A 20,912-nucleotide genomic window follows, 5' to 3' on the forward strand; every position below is an offset into this window, starting at 1 on the left:
CGTTTGCTGGTGTACGCACTCTGCACAAACGTTCTTACCTGATTCTGTACTACTGCAACTAGCGTTTGACTGTCGTTTGTCAAAATCAACGATGATTACGTACGTCATAATAAAGCGGTTGGTATGAAAATGAACAGGCCATCGATAGAAAACGGTCCACAAAATCATCATCACCAGCTTGGTGATTGCATAGTGGCCTCTTACAAGGCATTAAGGTTCGGACTTCTGAGCGTCACGGGCAATAGTAATACAAGACCATATCGGCGGGAATAGTAAGATACAACACTGTAATAATTATTATCATAATAATATCATTTTCCCTTCTTATCCTTGTCCGAGCTGTGCATTTTCATGACAGCGCGGCGCCAATTCACCTGTCTGCTTCTAAATTTGGTGTACTTCCGCAGCTTACGAGTAATGCAGCGAATTGCTCAGAAGTTTAGAACCATACTGCGTCTCTACAAAATCCTGCCGCAACTGCGCAGCGCCTGTAACCTTTTGTGAGCAAAATGCAGAACCTGGCGACGGAAGTCGGAGACAATGTGAGGTTTAACTGCTTTTGCATGACGCTGCTGTGATACTTGCATGGTCATCGGTCGAACTACCGTGACAATGGATCTGGCGCCATAAATGCCGTTTCATTGCGGCTCACAGTGAAAAGCTATACACGACATTCCTGGGCGCACTGACGACCTGCGTTCCGGATCAGTGTGATCTCTCATGGTACTGACGACTATCCGATCCGGAAGAAACGGGCAGATACAGAGCTACACCTCAGATTGCGGACGCCGAAGACTGTCCCGGTGGAGTGGTGCTTATATAGCTCTACCTGTACATAAAAAATTTACGAGTGGAAACAGCAGCTAGCGTATTGTGCACCCTTAACGATGTTTGTTCAAACCAGGATTCAGCGGTTGCCACTTTCAGCTTCTGGATTGATAAGATGACACTGAAAACAGTATTCGAACATTTTTGATTTTTTACCGGCGGAGCGCTTCTGTCAGCTAGACAAGCGCCAGATTAGCGTTAGCATTAATCAAAAATGGTTAGCGTTTTGTGCGTGTATCAGTGTGCGATATGTAAGCTACTTAAACCTAAAACGGGCAACAATAAAGACTGCTACTACTCAAATTCCATATACACAGAAACCAACGAACACGTTAAGAAAGTTTACTATCAAGTATGTATTGTGTTTACTCCGCACCCTGGCACATACAACAGAGTGTAACAAGCAGCGACCGGCAACAGTATTATCCGACCCATGGAAATTGAAGGTGCATGCATCCGGCGATATTCCGCCAATCCAGCAGATTTCTCCATTCACTCCAACCAAAGCCCGGCTTATTCTGCTCACTTCAGCAGGCTGCACCGCGGCAAGACAGCAACAGTCTTAAACATTTACAACCGTCCCACCAACTCGAACAGCCTGCAGGTTTTCTTACATTCCACAAATTAAATATTTTATTATCATTAAGAAAATCCGTGTGCCAGCATGCTGCGCTGGATTGTGGCGGTGTGGTTACTGTGGGCGGAAAGGGCAGCCGGACAGGCGCTGCGCTACAGCAGTTACCTGGACCCCGAACGACGCTTCCATCTGGCATGGGATTACAATGCAACGCATATTCAGCTGGAGTACACGGCCGCCACAAGGGGCTGGCTGGCGCTGGGTATTTCGCCCAACGGTGGCATGAATCAGTCCGATGTTATTTTCGCCTGGATAGATGATACCACCGGATTGCCGCATGTCCAGGTATGCGTATATGTACAGAGGTGCGCTTAGTGTACGCCTTGATTTTTAATTCCGAAACTACTTTCTTTAGAAATATTACTCTGCTTGCTTTCGAGCATTTTTAAATGGTGGTATTACCCTTTTTAGTTACGACTAAATTTCATATTAAAATCCATCACTTTTAATTGCGCAAAGCGCAGTGAGCGCTCATAATTATTCAATCAACAATATTTAATAAAATGCATAGGATGTGAGGATGTTTTCTGTTGTACTCGTTTTAAAAAAACTGCTCACGAATTTATAATTATGTTTATTAAATTGCTAATTAATACTGAGACTGGCTGTAACTGAAAATAAATATAGGACCGTTGGATTGACGTGGGCAGTTCGGGCGTGAACCCAACACTAGACGACAAACAAGACTGGACACTCGTATCCGGCAAACAGAACACCACCCACTCCATCGTTCGCGTTGCGCGTCTCCTGACCACCTGCGATCCACGTGACCGCCCCTTCACCGTACGTCACTTGTCACACAGTTTGATGTCGGCTTGCATTATTGACTGTTATTAATCTTTTTTATTTGTGCGATATATGCAAGTCGGCTGATCATAATGGGCGCCTCTTAATATGACCCTGACAAATCCAATCAGAATATTATTGACATTCAAAAAACGTCTGTTTGCCGATGCCGGTAACCGACACAAAGACGATACCGTTATTCTGCTTCATCAGCGGAATCACTCAGCAGCGAGCGTTTTTTGCGAACCGAAAAATAAACAGGCGCGTTACAAGAATTGTGCTGTTGCAGAACGACACGATGCGGATAATCTTCGCGGCTAATCCACGTGACCCGGCTGGGGAGGCGGCCATGATTGAGCAGCACAGTATGCGTGGCACTAAAAGTGTCGTTTTCTTCACCGATGCCTTCCTCACCGAACGCGCGGCCTCCATTCTCGGCGGCGGCAGTCTCCTGCAGATGGATGTCCGTGTCGATAACGTTCCCATTCCCACCGGCATCGACACGAGCTACCACTGCAAACTGATCAAACTGCCGGAAGTCAATAAGAAATACCACATAATCGGAGTATGTGCATGCAGCTGTCACAAAGCTTAAAAATTATGAAAATATCACAGTAGGCGATAGTTAAATGTCATGTAACATACAATTAAGTGAAACTGTATGCACAGTAGTAAGCGGTCACAACCCTATACAACTGCATCAGATCCCTGCAGGACATTAGTGGTCATTACCGGCATACACTAGTCTGGTGTGGTTATTAGGTGCGGCCACTGATCCAACGTGGAAACGAGCACATCGTGCACCATGTGGTGGTCTACTACTGTGACAGCACCGTCAACGACACCGTGACGCCCAAGGAATTTGAGTGCGCCGGGGACAACGTCGACGAGGAGGCTATGATGAACATCGCCGTGCACTGCCACTCCAATGTGCTGGCCGTTTGGGCCATCGGCGGCTCTGTAAGACCATTCATCGCGATTACAGCCCTATACTAATGGACACTGGACGTGTATTGCACTGTTCATTAATGCAGGACATGTACTTCCCTCCTGAAGCCGGTCTACCGCTGACCCCCGAGATGAGCGACCGTTTCGTCATGGTGGAAATCCATTACGACCTTTCCATGCGTACCGATCAGGGTACATAATTATGCATGATTTTGCTGTGTAATCACTACCCGGTAAGAAGGATGATTCCCGTGTAAATTAATATTAACTGTAGCCGACGTGCAAGACAGTTCGGGTATGAGTTTCATCCTCACCGAACAGCTGAGACCCAATGATGCTGCTGTATTAAGCACCGGCACCATGGATTTTAACTGTGAGTTTAACGCCACATCGTTATTTATCTAACACAAGTAATTTCATCAAATAACGTATTTGTGCACTGCAGTTTTAATTACCATTCCTCCCAATGTGGATGACTTTGTCGTCTCTTCGTATTGCCACACCCAGTGTACGAGCATGGTAAGTAATATAGTATATGCGTCACTGCAAGTATACTTCAAGTATGGTACAAGAACTGTACCTGCTGAATTTATGGTACACACACAATTATCAAGAGCTTGGATGTGGTGGCAGTTTCCGGCCGACGGCATCAACATCTTCCAGTCCTTCCTGCACGCCCACACTCACGGTACGCAAGGGTCAACCAGCGAGCTTGTCGGCTGCATTATAAAGGGTTGACTGGTTTGGATGTGCTGATAGGACGAAAGATAATTCTGCGGCACATTCGTGATGGAAAAGAACTGCCGCCCATCGGCAAAGATGACGCCTACGATTTCAACTACCAAGAATCACGAAACGTCCAGCCGTACCGTACCATACTTCCGGTTAGTTCTTTTATTCCTTTTTTATGGAAACTTTAAATATGGATTCGAATGCCGCTGAATTTGACAAACTTTTATAGGGTGATACATTGAAACTGGAGTGTACCTTTTCCACGGCGGGCATGTCCAAACCGGCATATGTACGTTAAGCCTCGCCAGTGCAGTACTTACGAATTACTTAGGCGCTTCTGATCTTTTCCTTCTGTACGTGCTCCTCTAAAATTATTTTTGGTGAATTTAATTACTGAGTTTATTTGTATGTTGCACTGGCGAGATGAACAGCGCTTTGTTTGTGCCTTTACGAATTTGGTGTGACCTGTGTAAAGGCTGTACATGCATAGTTACAATGTCCTACTAATTAGGGCGGATTCAGTTCGCACGACGAGATGTGTCTAGCCTACCTGACCTATTACCCGGCTACTCCGCTGGCATCATGCGGGACCAATGTCAACTTCACCAATTATTACACCACCATTAACTACACGTTGCCGGCCGAATACTCCCTCACAGATTACCGCTCCATCCAGATCGCCACGAAGGACTTTCTAAACAGCCAGATGCAGTGGGACACCACCAGCGTGCAGACACTGCAGGGATTTTATAACGGCGATACATCTTCCGAATGCGTCACAATCGACCTGGTAAATCCTGGCATCCGTTGTCTTTTCCAAGCAAATCTAATAATTTCATTTACTTTAAAATTTAAGAAATTGTGTAAGTGTAAAATGTTTATATAAGTACATGTATGTATATATCCATTTTTATTACTAATATAGATATTACTTAATAATATCTCGATAAATTTTCGTTTAAGCGTAAATACTGATATAAATAAGCATAAATCAAATTCAATTATTGACAGTGTTCATCGTGACAACTCAATAGATAAAATTCACAATTACGGTGCGCTTAGAATCGGACAGCCATCCCCACCCCACCTTTGGAGTATACTCCCTACGATGACCCCGCCACCCGGATGTGTCCCAATTTAACACCGAATCAACCTTCGCAGCGTCTGCAAGCCGAACCCCCCAGGAAACCGGCACCGACGGCTGCCAATTCCACACAGCACTCTGTCGCTAGCATAACCACCGCGGGCGGAAACTTGGTTTCTGTCATCGTCATTCTGCTGTTGTGCGTGTGTCAACGAATATGAGCCTAGTTTCCTGTTGTTCTGATTTCCGCATTGAGCCGTTTATGTCGGTTTCCGCAAAATGCAAATATATATTCAGCGTTAAAGTAGCGCTGTGCGCTATTGCCGTGATTAGCAATTATATTTTTTAGCATCACATCCGAGAGTACGCGTATATGACTCATGCTGTACATTAGCGGTCGATTCAGCGAAAACGGCCAACACCAACAGGATACCGGTTGACTATACAGTGTGTCCAACGTATTACTGTATATCAACAAACACCTGTTAAATGCATCCAACACAATACCGGTGTTCCGTATGCGCTGACAGTGAAAAAAACCTGTTTATCAGCGCGTGTGTCGTTTCTCTTGCACAGTAGCTGATCATATTGGCGTTAGCAATCGGGGCTCGTCGGAAAACGAGTGAATTTCTCTGCTTTTTTCTATTATTTCCTGAAAGCTGCATTACGAATACATCTATTTCTATAGCTTGTACCTACGCTCCTCGAGGGTATGAGCGGTGCTGAGCATTACACAGTGATTGTGTCGTAGAAAAAAAACACTGCACACCGGCGTTTTTCATATACAGTTAAGGGGCATGCGTGTGCTGATCAGCTGCTGTAGTGCACTTTGTCGCTGGATCAGGCGCGTCAAAATCAGGTAGTTGGGCTGAACGTAAGGGTCCTTGGTCTAGCGCCTTTTTGTCAGGATGTTGGCGATTGGGTTTATACTGTGTTGTTTGCTCAATGGATTATTACGGATGGACGCGGCGCCCGCTGCGCCAACCGGCAACGATTTGCCGGCCAGTAAGTATTTATAATGCAAGTAGTTAATGTTTACTTCTATTAAAGAGTTCCTACGCCATCCACGTATTCGAACAGCGTCTAGCTTAAAACGCAAATCATAATTAAAAATTTCTGTTTATTACGGGTGCATAGTGATGTATTTATAGCATGTCGTACTGTAGATAAACGGTTCATGAAACTGTTGTGCATATTCCTTATACTGGTACCTACTGCCTGCATTGCCTAAATTCGGGGCATTTGTTAAGCGGTCTTCCTTTGGCAGACTGGCAGGATTTAATTGGGAACAGTCAAGGCCAGGGTCAGTCACACGATTTACTGCAGAATGGCGGCGTCTTCGAGGGGGATATCAAGGGCATCGACCGATCCGCCACCAACTCGGTACGCCCACTGACGTCACACGCAGTTGGCGAATTTAATGACGTCCGAATGTTCCACGAATTACCCGAAGTTTCTTACCGGGATATAATTATGAGAAAGTAGAAATTCTCACCGATCGATTCGTCAGTTTTTTCCAGCAACGCATTAACTGTACGGTAAATACGTCACCATATGACCTGACATTTCATAATATTGGGTAGGACGCCTTGTCAAACATGGCGCACAACGCCGTGATGGACCGCAGCCAGTTGTGGCCGAACGGAATTGTTCCCTACACCATCGGCAGCGGATACAGTACGTTCACCAGCACTTTTCACTGCAGTAATCCTCTGTTGACATCGTAAGAATTATTGATCTGTCACTGCAGACAGTCAGCAGAAGCAGGTGATACAGGGCGCCCTCAACGACATCATGCAGAAAACCTGTGTGCAATTCAAGCAGCGCACCAACGAGCGTGATTACATCACCTTTGTCAACCGCAACGCCGGGTACGTCTTAACGCTTACTCATCAGTAGCCACCGCCCCGTGTGGACGTTGTGAGATAACTCACTGACCGGTTGTGTGCGTTGTGCAGTTGCAGTTCGTATGTGGCGCGCGTTGGCGGTCAGCAGCTGATTGATCTGCAAGAAGGTTGCATTTACGAGTTTGGCGAGGTTCAACACGAGACTATGCACGCGCTGGGCTTCTTCCACGAGCAGAGCCGCAAGGATCGCGACGATTACGTCACCATCGTCTGGAGCAATATCCAGCGCGGTCAGTAAGGTCACGACGATTTTGTTATTCGGTCTCATAAGTTTTTCTTCTTATAGGCAAAAAAGCAGACTTAAATTTGCGCAAAGAAACGGTTATAAAAAATTCAGTGCAAAAGCTTTAACAAACTGACTACCGAAATTTTACAGATCGTAATTTTGTTCAACCATTATTAAATGACTGCAAATTCTAAACTGGGAAAATTTGGTGTTATACAGAGTAAATAAAAAAATTAGATGCTTAATATAAAATTCAGCGTTTTTCAGATAACTATGATCAGTTTGAGAAATACCAGTCAAACTTGTTGGGTTTGCCGTACGACTACGACAGCATTATGCACTACGGATGGAACTACTTCGCCATCAACCGCGGCAAGCCGACCATCGTGCCCAAGAAGCAAGCCACCATCGGCAACCGTAAAGTAATGAGCGCCACCGACGTGCAGAAGATCAACCTCCTCTACCAGTGCTCAGGAGCCAAAGCACCAAAGGTCACCTCCTCCCAGGGTAGCGGCTCCTCACGACCCTCCAGCCCCTCCCAAGGCTCCGGCTCCCGGGGCACCTCCATCCTGGATATTCTCTTTGGCGGCCTGGGCGGAACATCTTCCTCCGGCCGCGATGAGGCGCCGCCGCCGCAGGTGGTCACGCGAACGACCACTACGACGCAGGCTCCGCAAAAGAGCTCTGGCGGGATTACCGGGGCTATTAAGAGCTTCTTTTCCGGGCTGTTTAACGGATGATCGAGGGCTGCGCCGTCGCTTCGATTACTTAAGCTGTGATGCAGATTGTGAGCAGACAAAATTTCCCATTTGTTGTATTCGTTTTATGTATTAACGAAACGAAGTTTTATCTTAATGGAACTCGTATTTGTTCGGCACTCGGCAGTATATTCTACAGTTACGTATACAGTAACCGTGCATAAAAAAAACAAAATTATCAATATTTTAGTACCGGTCGCGACAGTATATTCAAGATTTTCGCGTAATGTTCGTCTTTGACGGTACGCTCCTCAAAAACCGGAGAAACTTTCTGGTGCGCCGTATTATCTTTCTGGTGAAAACTCTGTGCGATGAACTTGCTTTTAGACATCGGTGCCCGGTGAACTGCCCGCGGCGGAAATGCAGTTACTTTGAATTTTCGAGGGACATCTTCTTCCCCACTATCCGCATCATTATCCAAAGCTGCCATTACTTTGACCCCCTCCGGAAACGGTCGACCTTCACATAAGATTTGTTCGTCCGACATCGGACAGGCCACCTCGAGCTCTTTCAGTACATTATCTTCCCGCTTCTCGAATTCATCCAGGTGGAATTCTCCTTTAGGCGTCTGGTTTCCTCCTTGTTCGCCGTCAAGACCAGTTCCACCGGCTGGACCGGCCGTTTCTTTCTTCGAGCTGTCTTTTCCACCGCCTGGATGTCCGTCAGCATCTCCATATTCCCCGAAACTACTGGCACCGCGGTGGTGGTTCGCCGCTCCTCCTGGCTGACCACCTCTGTCGACGAAGACTGCATAGTCAACAGCGTCCCCACAAACTCAGAAGCATCCGGCTCCAGGAGAAAGTCCACTAGCGTCTGGCGGCCCGTCGAGCCCATTCGAGCCAAGGTCTTTTTCACGTGTCCCACGTCGAAGCGAGACTTCTTCGCAATGTGTTGCATGTGGCGAGCATGGACAACGCGGACCAGTTCGCGCATTTTATCCCCGTGAAGCGTTCCCTCCCGTTGGGCCTTGAGAAATTCCGGTCGCTGCCAAAGAGCCAGGCGGTCGATAAAGTCATTCTGGACTTTCTCTACGTTATAATTGTAAATACACTCCGGGACGAGGTTTTCTAGATTCCCGAGATTTTCTAGCGATTTTACGGTGAAATTCCGATATACCGCTAAATCGTCTTCAACCGGAAACGGTTCTGGATCCTCATTACCATCCTTCGGTACAGTGACCATTCTGTTGGTTTCTTCTGATTTCTGCACTTGTGGTTGTGGTAGATCGGAATTTTTCATGTCCTGAATGACCTGAAGCGTCAGGGCGGATGCTCTTTCGGCAAGATCTTGTGGCACGATGGCTCGAGGTTTCAGAATGATTTCGTCCATGGTGTCCTCAGCAAAGATTTCTTCAAACACCGCGTGTTCGTCCTGGTTTTGGGCACTGGTGAAATTATAATGTGGTACCGGCGGTACATCCGTACTGATGTCAATGAACAGGGGTTCCGACTGTCCCAGTGTCCCTATATACAGTCCTCCGAACGTCCATAGACGGACGGAGCAATCTCTGGATGACGTAATCACCACCTGTCGCTGCGGAATCACTGTGATGTGCTGAATTGCCGACAGATGTGCTCGGTAGACGTTGAGGATGATCGGCATGGAGAAGTACGCTCGGTGGCGGCTGTCCAGTTTTGGAAGGACTTCTTGCATTAGCCGATTGCGTAGGTGCGCCAAAATGGGCGCGAAAGTCTTATATTGGCGAATGGCCGGAAACGGACGCGGATCGAAGTTGTGGTGATGGTCGGAAAGGTCACCGTTGGCCCAGTCGCACAGTAAGTAAACCGTCATGTATCCGGCGTTGTCCCCGGTGAAAAGGAGCTCATTTTCAGGGTCGGTAGTCATGCAGCGGATGTAGTGATGAGCGGTCTTCCCGCCGTGGAACACCGCACACAGTCCCCGGTCTGACCAGCCGCGGATGAACCCGTCCAGTGACGCGGTTAGGATCGTAGCCGTTTTGGGATGGGTGCTCCGCGCGCTCAGATGGATCATGCAAGATACAGCTTCCCCCGAGGCGGCGGCCAGCGAGGGGGTCTTTTCTCCGGTGTTGAAATCTACTGGAATATCGTCTCGGACGCTCCGTCTGTTGATCTTCCGCACTTTGAGGGGCGAGTGGATAAACTGTAGAAAATCAGAAATACTAGACGATTCCGGTTGAAGACGGGGAATGTGGGGCACGCCGAGGATGTATGGGGAAACATGCAGATTCCGTTCGGAAGGCGTAAACGCAGTGATGGAGCCGTCTGTGTTCAAAAATCGCAGCGGTGTGCCGGTGAACACGTCCCAGACGACTATTTCTCCATCAAAGCTGACAGAAATTAATTGCGATTCGTCGTCCGCCAACTTAGAATCGAGGGAAGAACTCCCAGACATGGATATAGATTCATCGGATGTCGTTTGCAGTGTTTTCTTGTATCTTATTCTGATATCTGTGATATCTGTTCGATGGATTACCGGGAATTTATACTCTGTTGCTTCAACGTCATCGTCTCCTCGCGTGTCTCGAACCATTACTACTCGTTGGCCACACCCTCCGGCGACCACTAAATCCCGGTTCCGGTGATACTGCACCGCACTGAGCGGTTTTCCCGCACCCTGATCGAATGTCGACAGACAGGCTCCGTTATTGAAATTCCACATTTTGGTCAGCCCATCCTCTCCCACCGTTAGCAAGCGTCGTTGATTGCTGTCGAAGGTCATGTTGCGTATGGGTACCGGCTGGGTCCCCATAATCCCGTCCTCTACATGAGCGTTCGCAAAATGAATTATCTTGTGACCGTTCTGGAAGTTCCACACCATTATTGTCGACCCTTCACATCCAGTGACCACGCAGTCAAAAAGGTCATTGTAAAGCGCCGCAACCACTGGGAGGTCGTGCGTCTTCACTAAGATGTCCCGCTGCCGGCGGTGCACCAACCGCTCTATGGTCAACAGCTCACATCCACCATAAACAAAGTGCCTCCCTACGGGGTTATAAAACAACGTCCCGATCATAACCTTTCTGAAGTTCCCCACCGGGCTGGGGATCTCCTGCCACAAGGCGTTCTCTCGCACATTGAAAACCCGGATGGTACGGAGCGCATCGACTGTCACCACGGCGACAAAGTGCGCTTCATGGACAATCCGTACCTGGTCCACACTGGCGGTGTGGACGGCAAAGGTTGCAGTGGGCGTGGTCAGTTTATCTGGCTGCCACAATTTAAGCGATCGATCGGAGGAACCAGTGGCAATGAGGTGGACGGCCGGCTGGTAGTCAAAGCAGTTGAATCCGTTGGGAGCATTAGCGATGTATAGGGGTGGTCGGTGCGACTGCACCGGGAAGAGGATTAGCGAATGCACCGGTTCGTTGGTGGCAACAATGACCTGTCTACAGAACATCCGCTTTAAACGTGCCAATTAATTATGTGAACCGTTACAAGATTGCTTTCAGACTTCTGTTACCGCGTTTATATCCAGGCAGAATCGGATCTGCAGCACTGGATTCTGAGCGGCCACTGTAACCCGGTTTATCTCCATGCATTTCCCGGCTTTCCGAAGGTCCGCCCAAGCAACCAGGTTGCTCGAACGTTGACTAACCCCGGCTGACGTCCAAAACCCATCGTAAAACAAATTTGGAAATTTTACAGCAAACAACCCTCCGACAGCGTCCGCGAAAAACAGAATCCCGAGATATTCGCGGAAGACATAGTGCATGCACTCTGGAGGTGCCGGCATGCCGTAGATGGTGCAGACCCTTTCCAATCGCGCTTCATCGTAGTAATACAGCTTAATCAGCCCCGTAGCGAACCCGATACCCAGGGCACGGATCTCAGGGATGCACACCATATCGGTGACCTTTTCGTGGCAGCCAGCCGAACGGAACTCTGGGATGAGGTACATCGGATCACCATTGGGAGCTAAATCCAGAGTCCAACACTGGACGATACCCTCTGCAGTCACGGAATAGTAGCGCCCACTCACCCAGTCGATGGTACTCTCGGAAGCGGCAGCCGCCTGCGGGGACCACACCACCGCTTTGATCTGTTTTGTCCCTTGGTATTTTACCACGGCCGCTGGCTCCAAATACATCTCCCGTGCCACCTGAGACATGGCGTCCTGCTCCTGATACTCCCGCAGCGTGTAGTCCAGAAACTCGTTCCAGTCGACATTCCCGTCGCAGTTGGCATCCACCTTCATAAAAACCAACGCTATCTCCCGCTCCGTCATAGCGTCGCCGCTGATACGCCGCATCGCCAGTTTGAATTCGCCGATATCCAGTCCAGGCTCGTCGTCCATGTCGGATTCCTCGAAGATGACGCGTAAACGCTCCAGGCGTTCTTTGGCCAGACGAACAGCCGGGTCTTCTTGTTGTTCGCTCACCATCGAGCTGTGGAAAGTCTGTGGAGTTTGCTCTGGCTGTGGAACGTCATCGGGGAACAGTATGGTTTCCACGATAGAACTACGGCGTGGATGGCGCTTAGGGGTTTCCAAAATTTCCTGGGAAAGGTCACCAATATTTTCGTGACTAGTAGTAGTGACAAAGGTGCCAGCAACTTCTAACGAATTCTGCAGCTCATCAAGAGCTTCTTGGTTTTTTTTAAAGGCAGTCAGCCCTTGCAAATTCCCCTCAGACTTCAGCCTTAAAAAATCCGGGAAGGTCAGTCCGAACTTTTTCCGTAAAAGAAAAAGAACATTGCGCGGAGTTTTATTCTGTAGTATCACTCTCAAGATCTTCCAGGGATGGTTGAACATACACAATCGTGCGAAGACGTCATCGGGCCGGGGCGCGGTCACCAGATCCTTTAAAAGCGAAAAACTGGGGCGGGATATGTGGGAAGCATTTGCTCCTGGTGGGGGCTCCTCATCTGGACGCTGCTCCCAGGAGCGGGCAATATCCATCCAGAAGTGGCGATTGGAAATGTCGAAGGTCTGCAGCGTTTGAAAGAAGGCAGCTGTCTGGCCATGACCTTTCAGTGGAGAGAAGCGCGGGGGCGGATGCAGGCGTGGCTGCATGAGGCGGTGACACAGACGGGAGTATTTCGGAGGGTCTGTGTCTTTGATCTGCTGTAGACGAGAAACGATCGATTCCATGGTCGGCAGTAAGATTTGCAGCGATAGTACAGGAGGTCACAACTGGCCCAACAAAAACAAATAAAGGAACTGCTTCAGTATATCAGGTGCGTCATTTATTACAAAACTAATCAAAAGAACGCTGTAAACACAATATTATTACGCAGTAGTCAGTAAATGTACAGGTTGATCAGTCAAGCGCATTGAGTACAGCACAGGTTACAAGAATAGTACTAGAGCAGGCTGTTAGTTGTGCCCCACCCAGGTGTCCCATGCCCCAAAACTAACCTTGTCACGTACAGTAAGGTCCAGATGCCTGCTTAACGAGTACAGTATTTAATGGATCGCTTTAAGATTGTTTAACAGCAATAATTATTCAAATACTCGCATCTGTAATTTGTATTTAATAAGAGATTATTAAATTTTGCTTTGAACTCATATTCCATGCAACAGACATCCAGAATACGTAGACAGAAAAGGACCTTGACATATACAGATAATTCGAAAAAGAACGTCGACAGAGCTTGTCAGGATTCTGGAATATTTATTTATCTCTAAATTAAGCATGCGGTTGCTAGAATAAGACTACCCTGTACGTCGTAATCTCTTCAACAGCCCGGCATCTCGTCGTCGCAAGCCAGCTGCCAGCAACATCAATACCTATCTGCTGGCGATGGGGCGGATGCTTGGCAGTCACCACACAAGAAAGGTAATCGTTCCTTGCTATAACGCACTGGGAGCTGTATGCGTTATTGCGTACTAACGACTAACGAGCACTGTAATGCAGTATGCTCTATCTGAATCCGAACATGCGGCGTGGAGTGTCAAATTCTTTATCAAGTTTTTAATTTTATGTACGTAACTACTTTACCACATCTTAGGGCGGTAGCATTAAAATCCCTTACATTTGCGCCTGATAAGCTGCTCGCACTCCATAATTTACGCCGTGCAAAAATTTCTAGATCTCCAGGAAATAAACTCATTTGCGCATTAGTCTTTTTTTGTTGCAGCTGCTTAGTGATTTTGCTGCATCCAAGTTAGCCATTTTTGTTAGTTAGCTGCTTGGCCGTATCTGTTAATCAAGTATCGTACAGTACGCGTACATCAGCGTGGTCATTGTCTTTGCGAGTGTACGGTATAACTATTCCGTCTATTCGTATTGAAGTGCACCATGTCGGCTGCGTTAAATGTCGCGGTTGCAGAGTTAACCCGCGAGAATAGTCTGACGGCAAATAGTCCCAGTTAGCAAATTGAATTGTTTGTTGTATAAATAAACTGCCTGCGAAAAAACTGCCATGGCTTTTTAGTTCGAAAATCCGTACAAACAGCTCGCTGTAAGCAGCCGTAGAGGCAGTATGTTACACCTGTGCATTACTCTTCAGGAAGAGATGCCCTACCAATCGGTGCAAAAAAACTGCAGTAGCCAAGGAGTGATCAGATAAAAAAATGTTAAAAGTAAAGCGAAGAAAGATGCTGCCGGCACAAAAAGTCAGCAGAAAACTACAAAAGCGCAAAGTGATATTATGAAAAAGCGGATCAAACGCCTTTAGGCTAACACTGCCGCAGACGATAGTTAGTTGCCGCGCGTAGTTAACTGCAGTTGGCTTATGATCAGTTAGGCTGAGTGTGGGGCGAACCAAATTACTTGCGGTGCGGTGCATCTGGCGGAATCAGTGTCTGCTACATACAACTTTTCTAATCCTTTGGGAGTACCTTCTTATCTATCCAGCATAACACTATGACCACCTACACCGCCGATCCTTTCTTCTCCAGCATCACCGATCTCCACAAGACGCTGACCTTCCTGCGCAATGTCAAGCCGCCCAAAGGTCTACGCCGATCCCGATTATCTGTAAACGCCGAACTTTAGTATTGATTCCGTAACGTATATGTGATTCCGTATTCGGTGGCTTGCAGAGTGGATTACAAAGGATGCAAGGTCAACTATCCCTTCTATCTCAATCTGGACCAGCTGGACTCTTTCCAGGCGAGACCGACAGATGTCTGCGTTGCGGCCTTCCCCAAAACCGGTATGGCATTGCTGCACTATCAGAGAGACGATTGTGCAGCCATGTAATTTTGTGGGAAATTTCCTAACAACAACCTGTATTAGTGATCGTTGTCGTTTTGTTATGGTAAACAAGCTCTTAATTGTTCCTCCTATTCCTTAGTTTTCTTTGCTTAAACAGTTTTTAAAGCAAATAAGATACTTTCGCATTTTGGGCATGTGCTTCCACAAGCGAACCAAATGAACGCTAAAACAGCGACCAAGAAATACTGAACAGTGTAATCAAAAGCTGGTAAATTTGATAATACCGCAACGATAATACGATAAATATGACTGAATATCACTAGAAGTATGAATACAATGAATATTGAATATCATTGAATAAGCATATGAGCATCATTTTTTGCCCAAATAGGTACAACCTGGCTGTCAGCGATCGTGCATATGATCCTGCAGGACGGTGACTCGGCCAGTATCCTGACTGGACCGCCGCTGAAGTTCAAAGTGCCCTATATCGAGATGACCATTCCATACGGCGACGAACTGGAGCAGGAGATGAAGGCGCTGGACTTCCTGGCCGCGCAACCCACCGACACCCCGCGTGCCTACGTCACACACCTTAACGCCGCCGCAACTCCCAAAAAGGTCATTGACACCGCCAAGGTAATGCCTAGTATTTGCGCGTATGTCTTTCGGTGTTGCTGAAGGGACTAATGCCAATGGTTTGACCTTGGTTAATGACAGATAGTGTACATCTACCGCAACCCCAAAGACACCATCGTCTCGCTGTACTTCTTCATGAAGGCCTCCATCTGGTTCGGATTTAGCGGGACTTTGGAACAGGTCGTGGACGATGTCATTCGCGATCATTGCATGAATGCGCCTTTCTTCGAGCATCTCGAAGGATTCTGGAAGCTCCGCCATCAGCCCAACGTCTTCATTACCAGTTACGAGGAACTCATTAAGGCGAGTAAGACATAATTATTGTGCCATTTTAATTACATATTCTTAGTCACGTGAAATGCTTGAGGTGAGATGATGTTTCCTTGAGGTAAGCTAACATCTAATTGGTAAAGGGAATTGATTTTCAAGAATCTCTTATAACTATATATTCACGTATTGCCTGCATAGTTCGTTTACAATGAGCTATGCAATAACCAACCCAACGGTCTTTATTAACTGCAGAAACCAAAGACGACAATCCAAAGAATTAGTAAATTTTTTGGACAAAGACCTAACCAATGCCCAGATTGACAACATCGTGACACAGAGTGAATTCAACGCCATGAAGAGAGAAATCCATTGGCCAACCTGGCTGAACTGGAAAACATCGGCATTATCAACGGACGCATCGCCCGTTTTATGCGCACCGGTATGTGCGCACCGTATTTGTCCATTCGGAATATTATTGTTCATACGGAATGAATTACGGAATAATTGTTCATACGGAATAAATTACGCATACTTCTATAGTCACCATATTTTAAATCTACATATAAATATAAGTGATACAGTAGTTTGCACCTGTATACAGTATAGACCTGGATAGCTGACCGATGAGCACTCAATACGTGACAAATGGCGGTAAAAAATATACCGCACAATGAACTGATATGAGCATTGCAGGGCAAGTGGGCAACTGGAAACAGCATTTTACACCGGAAATGAATCGCAAAGTGGACGAATGGATCAGCCGCAATTTCAAACAGCGACCGGGATTGCAGGGCCTCGTCTTTGAATACGAGCACGACTATGACCTCGACTAAGCTGTTGTTTTTCGTTTGTGCACAGTCTGCTCGGTGATCCATTGGAAAATTTGCATTAGAAAATAATGATGACCAACGGACTGCTCTTCTTCATTTCAACGCAGTCGCATTTCAAGCACGCATTTAATCGCTGCTTCTCTGATAGAAATTACATTTATATTACAGTATAACTGTTCTTCTTTATACAATTTTGTTTGTACGGTACAGTCTATCCTGTCAACCTTGCTGATGTGCCTATCCGATAACCATACCGTCCATGTGTACAATACGTACAAAGTGGCATCATTACTGTATTGCGTAAAAACTTACATTGTATTCATGGCTTGATAACTTTGGATATTCATTAATCACCCTTGCGGCAGTCTCACTTGACAAGAAATTTTTTTGCTTAGTTTATTAATGTAAGGGGAAGCATCGAAGTAACCTTTAAACTAAATGAAATTATAAAAATGTTACTCCAGCGGGAGAAACATGTGCTCAAAATTAATTTCGTTTCTCACGTGCAAGCAGCTTACCGGTTAATTTGAAAATTTGTTCTATTCATTCGTTAACCGTTTCATTAAATTCTAACGAAAAAAGCTGTACCACCACTGCCTTCACAAGGCGCAATTACGGAAGGCAGTGTTCAGGTGTATTCCTGGTGGTGAGATGGGGCGACATCGAAGCTCATGCACGAGAGACTTACTGCAAGTTCCTTGCATTACTCCCATTTCGACGCGCTATACCCCGACAGAACAGCTTGGGATATAGTACTCGTTTCTAACAGCAACACGTTGCTTGTATACTGTGAATGCGAACCATGTAGGCTAAGATCACGCACCACCAGGATGTTGAATCGGTCGGAATGCTTGCAAGCACATCCGGTTCCAAAATACTGGTCTCCAAACCCGGAGCGCGAACAACTGGCCGCAAGACTTCGTACCATACCGATGTCTCCGTCGCCGGCACAACCAACACCTGGCTGTACCAATCCAGGAAAGGACCAGCCAGCGTTCTGTAGATATCTGTTGATCGGCAATCCGTCACCCTGCTTTAATTTAATGTTGGGTACGCGGCCAGTCCGCTGGTTTCGCTTTGCTGCCATCGCCCTGACACCTCGTGCACGGGCGGGAAACACAGCCTTCACAGTGACTCTCATGACGCTACCGGGAAGAAACAGTTCGCGCTTTGGCTGCCTTAGTTCTATGCTCGATTCGCTGATAGGTGCATTGTATCTTAACGTCGTCGGCAGTCAGCGGTAAAGTAATTCGGCCATCGGAAGGATGGACGACCTGGGTGGTAAGGTGTCATGACCTTGTGGTCCGGATTCATGCGTGGCCGCATAATTTCCTCTGAAGTAACCGGAAGATTTAACTGTAGCAAAACCACGGTATATATAGTAGATAGAGGGGAAACCTGCCGCTGCAACTGAACGGGAAAATCAGTGAGCATTTTTTTCCACTACATTTCGTTATACGTTTCGCAAAAGATACTTATCTATTTATATTCTATACAACGTAGCTACCGAAAGGAATGGCGAAATTGTTAAAACGAAAGGCCACCCATCACATGCAATATTTCGAAGGCGCTGCCTGCTGCCTCGTCATCTGTTTGGTGTGCCGCATACGCGAAATCGCGCATGCTTTTTTGCCGTGACAGTTATTACACACGTGACCGCGGACGTATAAGGTAAGAGGAGCCGAATGATAATCAGTCGACCACACTCGATCCAAAGCGGACGAGAAGAATTCCAATTCCAAATGTTTAGCTCGAAGACCGTTATATTTTTGCACGGGCACGTTCAACTCAGGGTTCCTCTGACGGTGCCTGCTGGCAATTCAACGGAAAAGTACTGTACGTCAGCCACTCTCGGACTGACGGGAGCAACTGAGAACTTGATCGGCTTTTGACAAAAACACTGTTATGTATTTGTATACATACTGTAGTCTAGCCACCGAACCTTGCCAGGAATGTCCAGGTACATCGAAAAACGCAAACTGTGGAACATCACATTATTTTGTCGATGAAGTGATTTTTATAGCATTGTAATATTAAATTATTACAAACGAGAAATAACCAGGAATAACCATATTTACTTATCACTTTTTTAATACTATATTTATTTATCTATCAAACTGTAGTTCCCTTTATTTACGTAATTTATTAGTACTTAGTACAGCCATATATCCTGTCTCTTTAAAGTAATTGTACATAAAGCATGTGATTGCTGTAACAACTGATTGCTGTATAAACACTAACAACTGATTATGAATTATGATGTGGATCTGGCTGTGAAATCCCAGGAATTCTGCCGTGTTACAATACTCGTATGTACTGTAAGTGTACAACAAACAGCTCGCGCCACCAGATAGTAGTGAGTCATTGTGCAGGCAGAGTCGGCAATGGTGACTCATCGTTTAGCCAACCTAGCTTGAACATTTTTTTCGGGTAGCACTTTAATGTAGTCACTCATAATGGGATTGGTTTGGGAATGACAGGATAGTCTACCGACGCGTCATGCATGAGTAGCGTAGCCATACATTTCTCTTAAAAACGTTTGCCGGCTGTGTATAGAGGCGTCAGTTGACATTTTCCGGTTGATAAAAATTATATTCTCATTTTTGTTCACTAGGGTAGTACTTCTAGCATTTATATAGCTGACATTTAAAATGGGACTGAAATTGTTCAAGCGCAGTAAAAAGCCGGTAAGTGTCAGCGAGTCTCCCACACCACCTATTTCCGACGATTCCCCGACACCGCCAAAGGTCACAACTGAATCCCCGGTGCCTCCAACTGCCGTAGAAGATGATCGCGCTGTTTCTACGCCAACACCGCCGCTGCGTGCGGGTTCGAGCGACAGAATATACCACGTGATCCCCGTATCCGACTATCTTGATCTATACGGCCCCCAGAAACTAGCCTTGGTGGTGTTGAACACCGTCTACGACTCCGACGTCGTCCCTAAACAGCACCCGCTCCTTACCACGCTCCTCTTCAAATCCGTTTGCCGCGCTGCCGCCAACGGGGGCGCCAACTTCTTTCATGATTGCTGCAAGCACTTCAACCTGGGCACGCGGCATCCGACCATCATTTCCGGTCACGTTCACGACTCCATCCGGCCGGACGTTTTGGCCTTCTATCAATCCCAGAAGGACATCACTATCGATTACACCCGCCACCTTCACGAGACGGCCTTCTCCCATGTCCTGCGCCTGCTTCTCAAAGACATCCAGACCGGCGCCGCCCCAACGGTGGACGCCATCGTGGCCTTCAGCAACGAGGCCGGGCGGTTCGATCACCTCATGGGCGGGATCAACACCCTGTACCAGGTGCAAAAGCTGACCAGTATTCCCGTTATCCTTACTTCCGGCAACGACCTGCAGGTCGTTCTGGGAAGCCCGGACGTTGGGAGTTGCGGGTGCAGCCCGGAGCGCATTGTGGCCTGATCCCGCTGGACGGGTCGGCCACGGTGACCACCGAGGGACTGTGGTGGAACTTGCACAACCAGGTGGTTCAGTTCGGGGGAAATGGTCAGCACTAGCAACGAGGTGGTGGCCGAACGGGTGGTCATCGAGACCGACAAACCGCTGGTGTGGACTATGACGGTGAAGGCGAAACACATTCCCATGAGTACCTATTATGGACACATCGTCAACGAGCAGCAGCCGGCAGCTTAATTTATCTCACTCTGCTACATTTAAGCATTGTAATCAAATTTAAACAAGTAATGCACACGTTTAACGTTCCCGCATGTTTTTTCTCACTTCCTAAATACTCTCTGAATAACTGATTGAATTTTATTTAGCTAATTAAATGCTTTTGATGGCGTTTTCGTGCGTTTGTTAGTTATCCTTGCGTACTAATGGTAGCCGTTGCTGTGCAATATTAAAACAGACCCAGATATTTGCCCATTTTTTAAAAATATATTTTTCAGACAAGAGTTACCTGACAAACTCAGAGGTATTCGCTAGTCGGGCCCCTAATGCTTCAGACGAATCTCCTACTACGAGTATTTTAATTTATGAAGCAGTTGTTTTACTCGCATTTTAACGTTCTGTATTCCCCCGCAAAGATCACATCTCCCATGAACACCAGCACGACGGCACAGAAGAGAGCAACACACAGCCGCGAACCGCTTTCTTGTAACGTCATCGTTCGGTCGCCGGCTTGATTACCACTGACCAGCGCTTCGGCAGTTGCGATC

General features: G+C 47.0%; 3 protein-coding genes and 2 pseudogenes across 3 annotated transcripts; 4 read left to right on the forward strand and 1 right to left on the reverse strand.

Moving 5' to 3' along the window:
* Positions 1-1,335: 1,335 nt before the first annotated feature.
* On the forward strand, positions 1,336-5,369 carry LOC129590376 (DBH-like monooxygenase protein 1 homolog). The gene is made up of 12 exons (XM_055485577.1): positions 1,336-1,750; positions 2,093-2,248; positions 2,541-2,816; positions 3,014-3,211; positions 3,286-3,391; positions 3,474-3,572; positions 3,645-3,718; positions 3,833-3,887; positions 3,959-4,083; positions 4,161-4,220; positions 4,443-4,721; positions 4,994-5,369. The coding sequence occupies exons 1-12, from the start codon at positions 1,493-1,495 to the stop codon at positions 5,234-5,236; spliced, it is 1,929 nt and encodes a 642-aa protein (XP_055341552.1). The 5' UTR covers positions 1,336-1,492; the 3' UTR covers positions 5,237-5,369.
* Positions 5,370-5,593: 224 nt separating this feature from the next.
* LOC129590378 (high choriolytic enzyme 1-like) lies at positions 5,594-8,088 on the forward strand. Its single transcript, XM_055485579.1, has 6 exons — positions 5,594-6,020; positions 6,283-6,398; positions 6,599-6,692; positions 6,766-6,886; positions 6,974-7,152; positions 7,416-8,088. The coding sequence occupies exons 1-6, from the start codon at positions 5,924-5,926 to the stop codon at positions 7,886-7,888; spliced, it is 1,080 nt and encodes a 359-aa protein (XP_055341554.1). The 5' UTR covers positions 5,594-5,923; the 3' UTR covers positions 7,889-8,088.
* On the reverse strand, positions 7,979-13,227 carry LOC129590375 (WD repeat-containing protein on Y chromosome-like). Its single transcript, XM_055485576.1, has 2 exons — positions 11,348-13,227; positions 7,979-11,269 (listed from the first exon to the last, which is right to left on the reverse strand). Exons 1-2 carry the CDS (start codon positions 12,974-12,976, stop codon positions 8,417-8,419), a joined length of 4,482 nt encoding a protein of 1,493 aa, XP_055341551.1. The 5' UTR covers positions 12,977-13,227; the 3' UTR covers positions 7,979-8,416.
* A 1,326-nt stretch (positions 13,228-14,553) lies between these two features.
* LOC129590380 (sulfotransferase 1B1-like) lies at positions 14,554-17,009 on the forward strand (annotated as a pseudogene).
* Positions 17,010-19,270: 2,261 nt separating this feature from the next.
* Positions 19,271-20,602, forward strand: LOC129590379 (thiamin pyrophosphokinase 1-like; annotated as a pseudogene).
* Positions 20,603-20,912: the final 310 nt, after the last annotated feature.

Source organism: Paramacrobiotus metropolitanus, unplaced genomic scaffold, assembly GCF_019649055.1.
Source record: "Paramacrobiotus metropolitanus isolate TYO unplaced genomic scaffold, Prichtersi_v1.0 Parri_scaffold0000040, whole genome shotgun sequence".
Classification (NCBI taxonomy): Eukaryota; Metazoa; Tardigrada; class Eutardigrada; order Parachela; family Macrobiotidae; genus Paramacrobiotus; species Paramacrobiotus metropolitanus.